Here is an 18653-nt window from a genome sequence, read left to right as displayed (position 1 = left end):
GCAACACAGCGCCGCCTGTCAACAAACCTGGCAGCGAGCAGTCCTACCCACCAATGAACTGCATCACGTGACTGGCGGGGAAACGGAGCACCAATGGGGAAAGCAAAAACAGTCACCAGCCCTGTTCCAAGAGCCGGCCGAGCGGTTCTAGACGCTTCAGCCTGGAACCGCACGACCGCTTCAGTCGCAGGTTCGAATCTGCCTTGGGCATGGATGTATGTGATGTCCTTAGGTTAGTTAGGTTTAAGTAGTTCTAAGTTCTAGGGGACTGATGACCACACATGTTAAGTGCCATAACGCTCAGAGCCATTGGAACCAACCTATTCCAGGAACCTACTAAACATAAACACTAACTCGCTCGACCCAACAAATAGTCTGTCAAATTCTGACTTCCACGAGATCCTCCTTAATCTCTTGCTAAGGTCTCCTTGGATAGCAGTGCTGGAGTGGCATGTGGCCAGCATAGGTATATCCTGATTCCTGACGTCATCAACGGCGGACACCAGCTATCTTTAAAACAGTTATTCAGCTTTCCTAATGTAGCTGAGTCCATCAAGCTTCAGTCCTCTGACCGAGACAAATCTTTGACGGTTTTTGTGATTCAATTAAAAATCTCCTCAGAGCGCTGCGTTTCCCTCGCTATGAAACTGGACTCAAAGCAGATTTTGCATCATTGCTTTATTTGGCTTTATTGTTGAAAATTCTCTGCCTTCAGAACATGTGTCAAAATGAAAATTATTGTCATGAGCGTATAATCACAACTTCTATATGACATTAAGTGAAAAAATTCTTAAACATTTACAATTAAGCACTTTGCTACCAAGTTTGTCCATTTCCCATTCTTCTACTGGCTATTAAAATTTGGACACACGTTCATTCTATAAATTTACTTAAATCACTGATTTTTTCTTAATTATTATTACTGATATTATTAAATGATTGATATTATTAAATGTTGTTTTCCAAAATTAGACACCATGCTGGTCATTTTGATACCCAATTTGTCCATTTCGCACAATTAGTCTGGCCATGAAAATTCGGACATACATTTTCTCTAAAATAGTTAAGTTTTCCTTAATTACAATTATTAGTTTCAAAAAATTAAACCTTTTTTTTTTTTGCAAAACTAAGCTTCATGCTGGCCAATTTGATTCCCCATTCGTCTATTTCCTACTCTTTGATGGCTATGATGATTCGGACAGAAAGTTTCCGCCAAATTGCAATTAAGATTTTTCTAATTACCCAGATTAATATCAGGCAATCAAATTTTTCTGTGGAAAACTAAATCTAACGCTGGTCAATCTGATAGCCCACTTTTCCACGTCCTACTAGGTGTGGCTATGAAAATGAAGACAAAAATCCACTGTGTACCTTCTAGGGGGCTTGTTTTCGCTTGCCTTAAACGTTTGAACAAAAATAGTATTCCAAAAATTGTAAAAATAAAAGGAGCATACACTTAGAAGGAAAGTTAAAAACAATGGTCAAAAGTTTATAAACAAAAGTTCACCAAACAATCGCCTTATTTATGTCAGGAGTGACGGGAAGTAGATGAAGGAAGATAGTGGGGAGTTTGCTGCGACAGTCACAAACCACTCGTAACTCATACAGTCGAGAGCCAGCACCATACAACACTGGTAAATCTAACATTGCTGAATAACAAACGACTTAACGTTTTGTGGAGTACACATACGCCAGATTGGGTAGATGAGGCATAAGGTGTGGAGAGAAGTATCTTTATTGACCCCCTGCCACACCCACACACCCACCCACCCACCCACCACACACACACACACACACACACACACACACACACACACACACTCACACTAGGGCGTTCAATGAGTTATGCAACACATTCTTTCTTAAACAAACACGGTTTTATTCTGGTTTCCAAAACACCATATCATTACTCCTCTTTTCGCTACACAAGCCTTTTTTTCAACATAATCTCCATCCAATGCGACGGCCTTAGACCCCCTTACTCGGAGGCCCTGTATGCCCACATGGTACCACTCTACTGATCGATGTTGGAGCCAACGTCTTGCTGCATCAATCACCTCCCAGTGATCCTCGTACTGCTCCCCTCAGAGTGCATACTTCATTGGGCCAAACCGATGGAGGTCAGAAGGTCCGAGATCTGGGCTGTATGGTGGATGGGTCCTATGGAGCTCTGTGGCCTGCTCGCAGCTGTGCGGACATATGTGAGGCCAGTTGAGAAGCAAAGTGTTTGACTGTGACCCATCGATCACCTCGGATGAGAGTGTCCACACGTACCAACAACGCAGGAGTACAGCTCTGTGCAACCTGCCAGCATGCTAGAGTTCGGACAGGTTTGCGTACCCAAAGACTCAGGGTGCTTTGGTTCATTGCCAGGTCTCCATAGACATTCTATAAGCCTTACGAATATCTGCAGAGCTGTGGTTTTCAGCAAAAGAAACTCAATAACAGCTCTCTGTTTGGAACCCACCTCAGTTACAGACTCCAATTTGAAGTATACAAATTGCGCCATCACCTATTGGAGCTTCATGTAACTATAGGAGCTGGAGCAGAAATACACTCCTGGAAATGGAAAAAAGAACACATTGACACCCGTGTGTCAGACCCACCATACTTGCTCCGGACACTGCGAGAGGGCTGTACAAGCAATGATCACACGCACGGCACAGCGGACACACCAGGAACCGCGGTGTTGGCCGTCGAATGGCGCTAGCTGCGCAGCATTTGTGCACCGCCGCCGTCAGTGTCAGCCAGTTTGCCGTGGCATACGGAGCTCCATCGCAGTCTTTAACACTGATAGCATGCCGTGACAGCGTGGACGTGAACCGTACGTGCAGTTGACGGACTTTGAGCGAGGGCGTATAGTGGGCATGCGGGAGGCCGGGTGGACGTACAGCCGAATTGCTGGATGAAGCGTCGTCTCACGCGGTCTGCACGTCCAGCACGAACGCTGGTCCAACTGAGGCGCCAGGTGAAAATGGCATGGCAAGCCGTTCCACAGGACTACATCCAGCATCTCTACGATCGTCCCCATGGGAGAATAGCAGCCTGCATTGCTACGAAAGGTGGATATACACTGTACTAGTGCCGACATTGTGCATGCTCTGTTGCCTGTGTCTATGCGCCTGTGGTTCTGTCAGTGTGATCATGTGATGTATCTGACCCCAGGAATGTGTCAATAAAGTTTCCCCTTCCTGGGACAATGAATTCACGGTGTTCTTATTTCAATTTCCAGGAGTGTATTTCACGATATCCCACAGCAAATTTCGCATTTTTTCAACCGAAACTGGCCAAGAAAAACACCCACCCAGCATGCGTTGTGTATGGTTAATCACTTCTGCCGCAGCCATGATCCGGGCAACTAGATCTTCCTCTAACAGAACTTGTAAACAAGCCTCTTCAAGTGGTCCCACAAGGTAAAGTCTAAAGGAATTAAATCTGGGGATCTTGGCGGCCAATGTGTGGTCCACCTCGACCGATCCTCCTGTCGCCACAGATTACGTTCAGATCGTTATGGATGCGAACTGAAAAATGTACTGCCGCGCCATCACACTGGAACCATAATTCATGTCGAATCTCCAATGGCACATCTTCCAAAAAATTCCGCCAGCGGCTTTTGCAGGACTATCAAGTACCTGGAACCCATTAGGTGGGGAGGAAGTACTTACAGTTGAATCACGCGACCATAGCAAATACCTGCCCAGTCATCGGTGCCGAATGTGTGCTGAAATCGTCGTGTACATGTGGCTTTGTGGCTTTTTTTATTGCAAATGTCGCTATTTCGAGCGTTCAAAACACCTACCCTGTAAATGCCCTTCATCGGTGAACAAAATTCGACCTGGAAACGTGAAAATCCACATAACTGTGTAAAAAGAAACTACAGAAACTGAAAGTTAGTACAAAATCAACCGGGAGCATGGCGTGTGCCTTCTGAGGACAATATGAGTGCATTTGGTGTCCATGTAAAACACGCCAGACAGACGAGTAAGACGCATGCAAGACACTTACAATGGCTCGAGTACTCGTCGATGGTTTCTCTTCAACTGGATGAGGCACTTCCTCTTCCAGTACCATAGGGCGCCACCTTCTTGGAGCACCACAGTTTTTCTCTATCGCTTGCGAATTTCCCACTATGCTGCAGTCGTTCTTCTGCTCTGGCAAACATGAGACAAAATGAGGTCACATGACTTGGAAAGTACTTGTGGTACAGACATTGAGCTTCTCTTCTACTACTGTGGCCTTCACAGTAAATTAACAACTTATCTGTGCACTCTTCGAACGTATACTCAGGCACACTGTTAATGCAGCATTAGTCACCGAAATATATCTGATGCATCATCAAGAAGCTTGGAAACAAGGCAGATGGCAACATAGCACATCAGGTGACATCGCCTTATCGTACCATTCCTGAATGTGGATAGCCTACCATGACAGACAAACTGCATAAAACATATGGCGCGCGAATGAGTAGCTCTTGTTTTCCTAGTAACATGAATACAGGCTATTTCCGGACAAGAGTTCCTACGTAAAACTTGATCTCCTATGTCCCCTTTACAACCTCTAAAAGTGTGTAACATGATTTGTGAAACATCTTGTATACACACTGATTAGTCGGAACATAATGACCCCCTACCTATTAGTCGGTATGTCCACCTTCGACACCGACAACAGCGGCGACGCGTCGTAGTATGGAGGCAATGAGGCCCTGGTAGGTCGCTGGAGGGAGCTGACACCACATCTGCACTCACAAGTCACCTAATTCCTGTAAATTCTGCACATTATCTTGTTGAAAAATGACACTGCATTCGAGAAACATGATCGCATGAAGGGGTGTACATGGTCTGCAACCAGTGTACCATACTCCTTGGGTGTCATGCTGCCTTGCACGACCTCCGTTGTACCCGAAGATGCCCACGTTAATGTTCCACAGAGCATAATGGAGCCGCCACCAGCTATTCTCCCCACAATGCAGTTGTCAAGGAGCTATTCCCTTGGAAGACGATGGATTCGCACACTTCCATCGGCATGGTGAAGGAAGTATCGTGATTCATGAGATCACGCAGTGCTCTACCGCAGCGCCAACGTCCACTGCCGATGGCCATGTGCCGATTCCAGTCGTAGTTACCGATGAAGTGATGTTAACATTGGCACATGCGTGGGTCTCGGCTATGGAGGCTCACCGTTAAGAGTGGTCTGTGCACAGTGTGTTGAGACACGCTTGTACCCTTTCCGCCGCTAAAATCTTATATTAGTTCCGTCAGAGTTCGCCACGTGTTGAAGACACTCACCACAGCACTCGTGGAACACCCGACAGGTCGTGCAACTTCCGAAATACTCGTGCCGAGCCTCCGGGCCATCACAGTCTGTCCTCGGTCAAACGCAGACAGATCACGCACCTTCCCATTCTACACATGGACAGGACGCTCCCTGACACTTCATGCACCGTGCATATGTCTAACTAGCAGTCATTCCTCTCCAGTTGACGTTGCTATTACCTGGACGAGTTTATATCGACAGTAGATCGGTGGTCACAATGTTCTGACTAATCAGTATATATAATGAACGGATGTCATGGTAGGAATCGTCACATACGAATATAGACCAGATAAAACGTGGATGGGGGAGGGGCGGAGATGCTAGGCTTGAGTTGAAACACTGTTCTTGAATTAGATTCCATCACTCGAACAAGGTTGTAATATAATACTTAAGATTAAAATATTTATTCACATGTTTAGAAAAATTAAGTACTAATAAAAAAGATATAACTAGCAGGCCACATTTACAAAACAGACAAGTACAGAGAAGTTACATGCATATACGAAGCCCCCCCCCCCCCCCCGAAAAAAAAGAATGTTAAAATTACAAACATTCGCAGCTTTGGCTGAGCTCACAAAAGCACATGACATTGCAGCACTGATCCAAGATGCTAGAGAGTGAAGGGCGTCAGAGTTGTTGACCCAAGGACATTGTCAATTACGATTGCCTTTGGTACAGGGTAAATGATATAAGATCGTGGATCAATGGGAACAAGTCGCCTGGTCGGATAATCTCGTTTCCTGTTAAACCACGTCAGTGGCCTACCAGGATCGACCAAAGCAAGCTGCCGCTCTAAACATGCACCGCATCATGGGTCTCTGCTACAGGAGACAGTCACCTGTGCTTCCAAAGTAGTAAACGATGACATCATGGCAGCTGTGTCCTACGAGCACGTTATTGGAAATCACCTGCATCCCTTCATACTTTGTAAGTAGACTGTTTAGGTTTCTATATTGGTAACGCCACGTAGCACTCTGTATGAAAATCACTGGCTGTGCTGTGTGCAGTCTGTGGCTGGTTTGCATTGTTGAAATATTCACCATTGTGGTGTTGTGCAGTTGGATGTTAACAGCCCGTAGCGTTGCGCAGTTGGAGGTGAGCCGCCAGCAGTGGTGGATGTGGGGAGAGAGATGGCGGAGTTTTGAGAGCGGATGATCTGGACGTGCGTCCATCAGAGACAGTAAATTTCTAAGACTGGATGTCATGAACTGATATATTATGACTTTTGAACACTATTAAGGTAAAAACATTGTTTGTTCTTTATCAAAATCTTTCATTTGTAATTAGTGACTTCAGTAATTAGAATCTTTTATTTAGCTGGCAGTATTGGTGCTCGCTGTATTGCAGTAGTTTGAGTAACTACGATTTTTGTGAGGTAAGTGATTCATGAAAGTTATAGGTTATTGTTAGTCAGGGCCATTCTTTTTTAGGGATTATTGACAGTCAGATTGCGTTGCGCTAAAAATATTGTGTGTCAGTTTAGTGTTGATCAGAATAAGTAAAGAGAATAATGTCTGGGTACGTTCAGTTTTGCTCAGCTGTTTGAAAAGCAAATAATGTAAGAGATGTATCAGCACAGTCATTCATAAATTTTTCTAAGGGAACGTTTCAACTTGATGCCTTCTCCGACGGTGATGACCTCTTCAAGCAAACGCAGATCGGTACTGCAGTGGTTTGAGTTGGTGTCGCTGGACATGAACCAGATGGATCTGCACTGAGGGAAAATGGAGCTCACCAAAATTGGCGCCGCGCCGGGCCAACTGTGATGCGACACAGGCCATTAATGACATGGGTTAACGACTGCTGCGGAAATGTGTAAGGGCGAATGGATATGTAGTTGTTGCAATTTCAGATCAACCAAGGAACTACCATTCAGCGAACGTTCCTGCACGTGGACCTCTGCAACAGGCGCCTCTTTCACGTACCCATTCTGACCGCCGTTCATCGGCGACGAAGGCTGAAATTTGCACGCCAGTGCTACAGTCGGACGTCCACTGAGTGGCGACAGGTGGCCTTTTCAGATGAATCACGTTTCACGCTACATGGGACACACAACGTGTCTGACAGCAAGCAACCTGGGACAATCGGGCGGAAGGGTCCAGAGCAGAGGAGGCAGCGTTATGGTGTGGGGAATGTTTTAGTAATTCTGGAAGCCACAGTGTATTAACACGAGTACGCATCTATCCTTGGGGTCCAGCCCCTACACGCAGTTTGTTTTTCCTCGACAAAATGGCATCTATCATCAGGACACTGCGACATGTTATAGAGTTTACAGAGTACATGCGTGGTGCGAAGAGGATTAGGGTGAGTTTATCGTGTTCCCATAGCCATCAAACTCCCCGGATTATAACCCAGTCGAGAATCTGTGGGGCCAACTCGATCGGGCTGTCGCCCCATGAATCCTCAACCGAGGGCAGCTGGCCACAACACTGTAGTCGGCATGGCTCCAGATCTCCGTCAGTGGCTTCCAGAACATCACTGTCTCGCTTCCTGTACGTCTCGCAGCAGTCTGCACTGCAAAAGGCGGTTATTCAGGCGTTTGACAGGTGCTCATATTTATGTGACTGGACAATGTGCTTACGTTACTATGACAAACTTTTAAAATAAGATTATACCTCGTTTCGCTACTGTGGGCATGTATATACGTCTTGCAACGCCGTTACCCAGATGTTGGAAACGTGTATACGAGCGCAGCTTGAATTTTCCTACAGTGCTATGGACGTCTGAATTCGTCCTGACCTGTCAACCTCTCACCGCTGCGGACAAGTTGCGCCCATATCTCGGTGAATAAAAAAGTTTCACGTATTTATGGTATAAAATATGCGACTCGTCGCATGCTATCATTTGCAAAAAAACTCGTTTCGATATCTTGAACCGTTTACGAGATATGACGATTTTTATGACAACATGATACGCAATATCCAAGGACATGAGTGGGCGCATCGTGCGCCCGTCCTTCAGATATAAAACCAAATAACTCGAGAATGCAAAGAAACATTGTTCTCCTCTAAAACTTAAATAAGATTTCGATATCTTATTTCATTCACTGCAATGTATGAGCTAAAATCAATCATCCGAAAAGTTTATGCAATGTGTTTTTACGTTTGCAATTTTTTTTTTAAATTTAGCACAATTTTTTACTTAGTTGATGCACCACAGTTATTACGGCATATAATGAAAAGAAATACAGTCCTTTATGATTTAAAAATGACAGACTGTAAGATGTACAAGCATAAAATATTTTCACCTACTCGTTTTCTTAAAAAATATTTCACAGCAGCTGATAAGTCCGCATGGATGGAACTGGGCGCCCTACTGTCCATCTAATATGGAAATCCAATAACTCGTGGAGGAAATGAGATATCGTTCTGATCCCACTTTCAAATAAAATTTCGATATCATATCTACGTTACATTTATTGCAATATATGAGCTATAACCAACCGTATGCAAAGTTTACGCAATGCCTTTTTACCTCTGGGAACTCTTTAAAAAATTTTGCGATGTTTTACTTAATTTGATACAGCGCAGTGAGTATGACGGGTTCCAAAAAGAAATTCAGTTCTTTATGGAGCGAAGATATCAGGCTGCAAGACACGCAAAACTCAACTTTTTCGCCAAATAGTTTTGGAAAAATCTGATGACAAATATTTCAAACAGGTCGGAACGCCATCTCTTGGTACAGGCAATATTTTATTTAAATTGATGCAGAACAGTAAATATGATGGGTAACGAAAAGAAATTCAGTTCTTTGTCGAGTGAAGATATTAGGCTGTAAGATGTGCAAAAATAAAATTTTGTCACCTAATAGTTTTCTTAAAATCGGGTGATACGTATTTTATATATGACAGAACGCGTCTTTAAGCACAGGCACCAGCATTTAGCGAGCATTACAGCCACAACAAAATCCACACTCAGCACAGAATGCAAAGAGCACATCTATAGCAGCGAAAGGGTTAATTAGTAGATTATGGCAGCATTAAAAAAAATTTGTTCCTTGAATAATTGTAATAAATATTGAAAATCAGATTTTTGATGGCCCTGGAAGCTGTTAGATAGGCAACAGAGAACCGAGCCTGGAGGACCAAGTACTGGGAAGCAGGTGACGCTGCAATTAAATGGTGCGAGGTGACAGTGTGTGCCGATTTTCGCTGGCACATCTCTGTTTCTTTTCATTCCCGGTGTAAATACGATGTTTTGGCAGCCCAGCCTAGAGCTGGGTGTATCCTGTCTGTCAGTTAATATGCTACGAGCGAGACAAGTAGCGCAAGTAAGTGGGGTTGGCCCTACCTGAGCAGCTGCTGCTGGGTTGCTGAGCTGAGGGTCCTGATGTTGATGGCGGTGGAGTCCGACATACCGCCGCCGAAGCCCAGCATCCGCTGGAACTGCTGGCTTGTATCCACCCGCAGACGTGCCGCTCCGGACTGCAGCTCTGCGACCACACAACAGGACAACAGCACGACTGGCATCTGCATGTGTCAGCTGTATGGCTTTGTTTACCTGTCTGTTGTTGTTGTCCTTAGTCTTTCCACGCATGCCTATACTGTTTGAGCCTCTTCACCTACATGTAGAAAGTGCAACCTGCACCCATTTGAATCTGCTTGCCGAAGCCAAGCTATATACATATAAAATCTGTCGCGGTACCATTCCCGCCACACACCTTGCTTGTCATCATTCATTGCCACTGATGCCGCCTCCCTCTGTATCTTTCTGCTGCTGAACATTTCCTCACTTGATTCCTAACTTCTGACACCCTAACTGCTCATCTTGATCAACTTTACACTTACCACTACTTTACCTTTGAGGGGTAGATTTACAAACAGATCAGAGGCACGGCCATAGGAACCAGGATGGTCCCTTCCTATGCCTACCCTTTCGTGGGTCGCTTGGAGGGGGCTTTCCTGGGATCCATAAGCCTTCAGTCCCTGGTTTGGTTTAGGGTTGTTGATGACATCTTTGCCATGCGGACTCAAGGTGAGGCTCACCTATTAAAATTTCTTGATTTCCTAAATACATTCTCCCAGTTAAATTTCACATGGTCCAACCCCAAATCCCAAGTGACTTTCCACACTTTTATTAATATTAAACTTTTTAACAAACAACATTACCTTCATTTTGACAGTTGCCATCCTTACCATGTTAAATATTACCTCCCATGCAGCTTTGGTATTCGACACAAATGTATTACTTCAGGTGCATGCTCTTTACAGCAATACCGCCATTCTCACCGTAGCCTTCTTTGGACGTAATTACCCCAGCAGTATAGCTCAGAAGTAGATTTTCTGGGCCATCATATTCAATCCTAGTACTGCTGACCCCTCCAGAAAACAACTAAGGAGAACACGTCACTCAGTGCTATCCTAGTCTTGAGAGCAGTAATCAGCTATTTCGACAAGTCTATGACTTCCTAAAATCAGCCCTGTAAATGAGGTCCCTTGACAGTTTGCCCACCACAGCTACATTAACTTTCCGTCGCCCTCCCAATCTCCTAAATATCCTTGTCAGACCATATACTTCTTCTACGACCATCTCCCTGCCCTATGGCTCCTATCGCTGTGACTGTATCCAATGTAAGACTTGCCCTATGCACCCTCCTACCACGAGCTATACGAGCCCTATAATGGCAAAACATGTACTGTCAAAGGGAGAGCCACCTACGAAATGACTTGTCATATACCAGCTGTTCTATAAAGACTGTTAGCCTTTTACATCGGAGTGACTCCCTCCAAATTACCAGTTAGCACGAATGGGCATAGGCAGAGGATGTATGCTGGCAAAAAACAATATCCTGTTGCAAAGCATGCTCTACAGCATGACAGCCGTCACCTTAGTGTCTGTTTCACCATATGGGCCATCTCGGTTCTTCCCCCAAACACTAGTTTCTCAGAACTCCACAGGTGGGAACTAACGGTACATCACGTCCTTCGTTCTCGCCACCCACCTAACCTTAATTTGCGTTATTTTCTTTGGGCTTAACATTTTTTCACAGTAACAATTCCTTTCTTTACTCCGTTTTTATTTTCTACAAATTTTATTTCCTGCCCTTTCTATTTGTCGGCCATCCCTCCCGCCCCCTCACAGCTCTATCACATGAAATGCACTTGGCTTTCCCTTCTTATTAGGTCCTGCAGTAATCCCTGGTTTGCGTGTTATCCTGCCTTCCACTCTTCAACTGTCAGGTTTTCAAATCTCGTCCAGTGCAGTCCCCAACAATCAGTCTTTCCTTCTCATCCCGCCCGGTAAGTCTCCCATGATAGGGGGCTCTAGACCACTTTTCTGAACTCTACCCCTTTGCTTGACCCTCGCCAGTCCCTTTTCTCCACCCCTCCTCCTTCTCCTTCAACCCTCCTGCCAGAAGACGGAGTCACTGGCTCTGAAAGCCTGCAGACTTCAATACATTTATAAGTGAGTTCTCTTTTCGCCGCTTGGTAAGTAGATTCTTTTTTTAATCAGTAACGTTATACTTTCAATAATTACGGAAGAGTTCAGCCACACATGCAGCTACAGCTTACAGTACACTACTGTTACAGATGTAGTCTACGACAATGTCTGCTAGAAAAGTGTCGTTTACAGTGTAGGAGACGAAAAACGTGGAGACAGTGTCGTCGTTGTCATGTATTTTTGATGTAGCCATTTCTGTGTATAAAGATCAAGACGATAAAGATGATGCTTGGAAGTAAATCGGAGAATTTGTTCAGATTTCAGACAGAGAATAATAATATCTCCACCCCATTTGTGAGGTATAATAGTAACGTGCACCGCAGTTACATTTAACTTTAAACAACGAGAAATAGCCATTCTCATAGGTACTAGTAACCTGATTATTTTGCAGCACTACCGCTACTGCGAGGCTGTTGAAGTAGTCCATGAATGACTCTCGCACATTGAAAATTTCTATATTTTCAAAATCGCACGCCCTTAACGAGTAGTACAAGATTTTTAGATGGTGATGGCTCAGTTTTATCTATATCGAAATATGGTTTCCTGTTGCTCCATAGCCGCGCGGGATTAGCCGAGAGCCGGCCGCGGTGGTCTTGCGGTTCCAGGCGAGCAGTCCGGAACCGTGCGACTGCTACGGTTGCAGGTTCGAATCCTGCCTCGGGCATGGACGTGTGTGATGTTCTTAGGTTAGTTAGGTTTAAGTAGCTCTAAGTTCTAGGGGACTGACGATCACAGCAGTTGAGTCCCTTAGTGCTCAGAGCCATTTGAACCATTTGATTAGCCGAGCGCTCTAAGGCGCTTCAGTCATCGTCTGTGCGACTGATCCCGGCGGAGGTTCGAGTCCTTCCTCAGGCATGGGCGTGTGTGTTTGTCGTTAGGATAATTTAGGTTAAGTAGTGTGTAAGCTTAGGGACTGATGATCTTAGCAGTTAATTACCATAAGATTTCACACACATTTGAACATGGTTTTGTTGCTCTACAAAAAATCCCTAGGTATATTGTGTAGACAAGAAGTTACAATGATTAAATTCACTGTTATATCAGGATTTACAGCAATCTGCAAATAAAAAATGATCACTATCTGAGTTAATAAAGCACAGGCCCTTTCAGACATTCTGAGCTCGGCAGGGCCGGTAGTTAAAAATTGGTTTCTTGTTATCGACCCTTGGTGCTGGTCGAGAAGAGGGTTTCATCATTTTTGAACTTAGTCGAAATACAGTGGCCATCCGCACTCTCCTTGAGCAAGGCACCACTGTGACGATGTAGGGAGTCGGATTTTGGCGATCTAGACCGCATCTGGCAGACGGTCCGCAAATGTATCCACAGCAGCATGAAATAAAATGATCGCTGAAAACTGCAGCGTTCTGTGTGTTTCTTTACTGTCCGGTCTACTCATCCAAGTTGCCCCCGTAGCAACAGCTAGCCGCAGCCTGGATGATGGTCATAAAAGAGCCGACTCTGGACGGCCGAGTCAACAGGTACCATAGCCAGGCACCTGGGAGGGTGAAAGTTGTGGAACATTCAGCTCGTTTTTGAGGATGTGCAGCCACGACTTTCTGGCACCAGGACAGGGAGTTGTTGAACCGCCCCCTGTCGCGCAGCGGACAGTGCATTTTTAAAAGGTCAGATTGGGAGTTAGGGCGCCATTTTTTCCAGAAAATTGGAACTTGAGTTAACTCGCGCTAGTCATAGCAGCAACATTTTTCGAGAGTGCGCATGTGCACTACATTGTCATTTTGTTTAAATTTATGGAATTCAGCAACCACCTGGTGGATTAACAAACATTTCGGGAGAGGAAAGGCAAGGTTTTTATCCAGCATCCCATTGGGAGCTCATATGACAGCATTGCAGATTGGCGGATAGACAGTTTGTGACGGCTTCTCCTCGTAGAGCACTGAGGAGAGTCGCTCTTGGATTCCACTCGTCTGTGCGGAGCGTCACTCGCCATCAATCTGCTGACAGCATTTCTTCACCGTACGACTTCTGAGATATTTCGAAAGCAGCTGTGACTTCATCCCCTACAATTACCCAGAGTGCAGTCCACGGCCTCGTACAACCACATGATGATAGGCTCATGAGGCAAAACAGATCGTGGGTTGATAGTGCTGAGTAGTATAAGGTATGGTTGCTCTAAATTTGAGAGGATCTTGTCGGAAATTACGTTATACACGTTGATTCGCTTGTGACTTAAGTATATGGGCTCCTGCATATATTTTCCTTTTCCCCTTCATGATGGATGCTCTAATCAAGTCCAGTTCCAAATCGTACGTTTAATTCTTTCCGGTGGAACGCGAGTTAGTACCATATGCTTCCCTTACCCTTCCTACAGACTTTGTCGGCCAATATTGATTTACGGTAACTGAATATTGTACGAATTCTGTGATCCAACTTGTCTCTTACCTTTGGCTTATAGAAGTTGACATTCTGTACAAATCATGTTTAGGTTTTCCTTGTTAATTTTATGTCAATAAATGTTGCTCAAAGTGAATCCATCTTTAATTTCGTTAGTTAGATGAACTCCTTAATTACTTAGAGTAGTATTAATTTTGAAACTTCCTGGCAGATTAATACTGTGTGTCAGGAAGTTTCATATCAGCGCACACTCCGCTGCAGAGTGAAAATCTCATTCTGGAGTATTAATTTTGTCAAGGACCACACTTATGACTAATTTTTCAGGGTCATTAATTTCCCAATTGTTTCCCTTGTGCATAGTTTACATCTGATTTGGTGGCGAGATATATCCATATCGAGAGGCATTACCCAATTCACATCAGAGGCATAGCTTCTCTTTAGCCATAGCCCAGTGGCACCTTCAATTCCAAACTTGACTACAGACTAATCTTGCAAAATTATATTCAATAACAAAAAATAGTCAACTTCATTTCAGAAACTCTCATTGGTGAAGAACAGACAGGATTCACGTAAGTAAGATCCATCACAGATTTTTCTTTTACTCTCCAAGAAGTAACAGAGAAAAGACAAGAATATAGCATACAAGTAAACATAGCATTTAAGGATTTGGTCACAGCAGCCGACAACGTGAACAGAAACAAAAGTTGGATTGTATGGAAAGAAGTGGACACTCCAGAAACTTTGTAATGGTCATAAAAGCCTACAAAACACTAAAAAATTATAATTAACACATATGACACAAGAACACGAGAAATTTCAATAAACAAAGGAATATGAAAAAAATGTCCAATGTCAAACACTTTTTGTAATATACTACACATAAATGATATTATCCTAAACTGAAGGCAACACATACAAAAATGTATTAGAATATCAAACGACACGTTGTTAAGTGTTTTAGACCATGCAGAAAGCGTCTTAATAGTGTAACAAAGAAAATACGACGTACGAGCCCCACCTGAATTGCCTTTGTAAACCATGTGGTGTTAACTTTTCTAAAAACAAGATTGAAGTGATGGTGTTCTGGGGAAAAGATCTGGTCCAGTCCAAAATTTACTTCTTCAGTTATCTATCACCTCAAATTTACCTAGACAGTAATGAAGATCTATATTCGCTAGATCTGGAAATGTATGTAGAATCAGACAAGAAATGAGAGTAAAATTTTTATATAATCATCTCTACAAACACTTCTTCATGGGAGAGAATGCTAGGTACCTACAAAAAGAATATTTGCTAAAATACAAAGTGTATAAATGAAATTTCTAAGAAGAAAACAATGCTGCTCAAGAATAGCCCACACAAAAAATCAAGCCCGCATCTCGTGGTCGCGCGGTACCGTTCCCGCTTCCCACGCCCGGGTTCCCAGGTTCGATTCCCGTCGGCGTCAGGGATTTTCTCTGCCTCGTGATGGCTGGGTGTTGTGTGATCTACTTAGGTTAGTTAGGTTTAAGTAGTTCTAAGTTCTAGGGGACTGATGACCATAGATGTTAAGTCCCATAGTGCTCAGAGCCATTTGAACCATTTTTGAACAAAAAACAAAACAGCCTGACAGAAACTAAAATACCAGAGTCATCTGAAAGATAACGAAATTCCGCCACCTAGAATGAGTACATACAGTAAACGCCTTCCCAAAGTAGCATTATCTTAAAAATGTCGCGAGAAGAGATGTTGTAAGATATAAGAACAGATGAAGAGACAATTAGAAGAGATTGGACTGACTCAATGGCTAATCCATGAAGTGCAGAAGAAGAAGAAGAAGAAGAAGAAGAAGAAGTAAAAGAAGAGAAAGGTGGAGGAGGAGAAGCAGAAGAGGCAAATGAATAAGTAAAAACCTTATTAAAAATGCACTTGTTAAGGTTCCAGGGACTGCTAGCTTTTCCAGCTGCATAATAAATAGAATGAAGAAGAATGAAAATTTAGGTAGAAGTACTTCCCCAGGCATCAATACTCCAGAAAAGACGCAAAAGAAGGCAAGAATTTTTTTTATATTCAGTTGATATTGACGAGGTGATTGTCAGATGACTGACATTATTTCCTCATGACGTATTTCTTTTATTTTAGATTGTCAGTGTAGTAGTGAGCATGAGTATACACAGAAGTTTATCCAGAAGAGAGAGGGATGCAAAATTCTGAAATACTTATTTTTGATGCAAATGTATTGGTCAGCTCCGAGACGTGTGGTGCCTCAGGAACTATATTTCATAGATGAGAAATAGTTCAAGTGTATCTGAGCACTATGGGACTTAACTGCTGAGGTCATCAGTCCCCTACTTAAACCTAACTAACCTAAGGACATCACACACATCCATGCCCGAGGCAGGATTCGAATCTGCGACCGTAGCGGTCGTGCGGTTCCAGAATGTAGCGCCTAGAACCGCTCGGCCACTTCGGCCGGTATTTCATAGACGAGGTTCAGCAGACTCACGAGAAACCACTTCTATAAATGTAAGAAAATGCTGCAGTGAATGATAACTCTGTACTCCTGACTTAAGGGAAAGGAACGAAGAAAGATTAGGGTTTAACGTCCCGTCTACATCGAGGTCATTAGAGACGAAGCACAAGCTCCGATTGTTTCCAGGATAGAGGGCCAGTCATCGGCCGAGCCCTTCCAATGTTATTGGTGTTTGCCTAAAGCGATTTACGGAAATCACAGGGAAACTACATTTGGATGGCTCGACGCAGACTGGAACCATCGTCCTCCAGAATGCAAGTCCATTGTGTTAACCATTGTGCCACGTCGCTCTGTCAGATTTAAGAGGGGCAGGGGCGGAGAGGGACAAGTGACATTGTCCACTGGGCTACAGCTTTTACCCCTTTTTTGTTGCAAGAGATTTCCTCGTGGAAGCACATGGATGGATTTGTTTTTCTTTGTTTATCAATTATTTATACTCATATTTATTTTACGGCAGCCCCGCTGTCTAGGGCGCCTTGTCACGGTCCGCGCGGTTTCTTCCGTCGGAGGTTCGAGTCCTCCCTCGGGCATGGGTGTGTGTGTTGTCCTTAGCGTAAGTTAGTTTAAGTTAGATTAAGTAGCATGTAAGCTTATGGACCGATGACCTCAGCAGTTTGCTCCCAGAAGATCTTACCACATATTTCCAATTTTACGGCACTCTAATGGAAATCTATTAACTCTGAATGGCCGTATTCGTCAAATTAGTGGCCATTCTGACATATCTGTTAATTCGACCGCTTGCAGACTCGCTAACTGAAGCTTAAAAATTGTGCGAGATACGTGCTTGTGCGTAGGCTTCGGCTGTCAGACCGTTACCTCCCCTGCTACGAGGGGGGCGTAGCCGTACCCACTATTAAGATGTGCTCTCTCCATCGACTCTGTCTGTGCAAGCACAGGTCGAGTTATTTTGACCGCACACTATTACTGTCAGTAGCTATTGTACTATAACGTCCCAGCGCGTGAGAGACGCTTACAAAGCATCGTAGCACTCACCTGCTGGATTCTTGAAACTGCGCAAGCGCAGCGACAACCTCTGTCCACAGCGCGAGGAGGTGTAGTGCGCGATTCCCCCATTGCTGAGCGCCGGTCTCGGCGGCGGCGCGTCGCAGTAGGTGGCGTTGCAGACGCACACGAAGCTCGAGTAGTTGTACCAGCGCACGGCGCACGGCTGGCCGCCTTCCACTCTGGTGCCGGCGCCGGACGCAAACCACACTGCAACACACCACACACAATCACACAACCTGGCTGAGCTACTCTGCACAAGCGGAATAAATTGTTTCGACCCTTTCCGTTGGCTTTACCCACTGAAAGTCAACGTGGTGATTACCTGTAATGTCTGTGTGTATTTGGTATAGTCTCTTTGACTTCATGCTACTTCAGATATTGTAAACTGCGGGCTATTGAAACCATGTGCAAAGAAAGTTTTCCAATAATTAAACATGATACACAATTAAGTAAAAGGGTTGGTCATAAATTTTTAATCAGCGCCACGAAAAAACAGAGTTTCATAAATAACTTTGGTTTGTTAGCAGATATTTGTATAAAGTCGTAGCAGACATTGAAACCCCCACACCACATTGTCGTAACACACTGCTAGTGCAGCCACAACAAAATGGCACAGACAATCTGCGCTTTATCAAATCCCCATTGGAATCACCGCACTACACTATGATAGCGCGCTGCTAGAGGAGTCAAAATAATGCGTCACAGCACACCCCCAGTTTATCAGTTGGTTGCTTCATCTTTTGCTTCTCTAGCAGCGTGTTGTGGTACTGTGATGTGGGGTATTTAATGTACCAGGACTGCAAACATGTGCCTGCAACTAAAGAAAAATTAATTACATAACAGCCTCTTATTTAGCTACATACGTGGCCGACATCCCCAAGAAGATAATTATTATAAAATAGCGTTTTTGGGGGTGCTAATTACAACATTATGACTGAGTATTTTACGTCCTCCGCTTTATCAGTGGCCTGTCTCAGGTAGTTTAATATCTTCTATGCATTACCACATGTTATAACTATTTAATTATTGCG

The 18653-nt window shown here is 44.1% G+C and overlaps 1 protein-coding gene across 1 annotated transcript in view; it reads right to left on the bottom strand.

The window, feature by feature from the left end:
• The window catches only part of LOC126335892 (lysosomal acid glucosylceramidase-like), a 126522-nt gene that overhangs the window by 68263 nt on the left and 39606 nt on the right, over nt 1-18653 (bottom strand). The window contains exons 2-3 of the mRNA XM_049999363.1: nt 17611-17829; nt 9603-9744 (exon numbers count right to left, since the gene is read on the bottom strand). Of these exons, the coding sequence (XP_049855320.1) occupies nt 9603-9744; nt 17611-17829 (361 nt within the window). The remainder of the gene's footprint in view (nt 1-9602; nt 9745-17610; nt 17830-18653) is intronic.

This window comes from Schistocerca gregaria, chromosome 2, assembly GCF_023897955.1.
Source record: "Schistocerca gregaria isolate iqSchGreg1 chromosome 2, iqSchGreg1.2, whole genome shotgun sequence".
Classification (NCBI taxonomy): Eukaryota; Metazoa; Arthropoda; class Insecta; order Orthoptera; family Acrididae; genus Schistocerca; species Schistocerca gregaria.
This window is presented reverse-complemented; position numbering and strand designations above follow the sequence as displayed.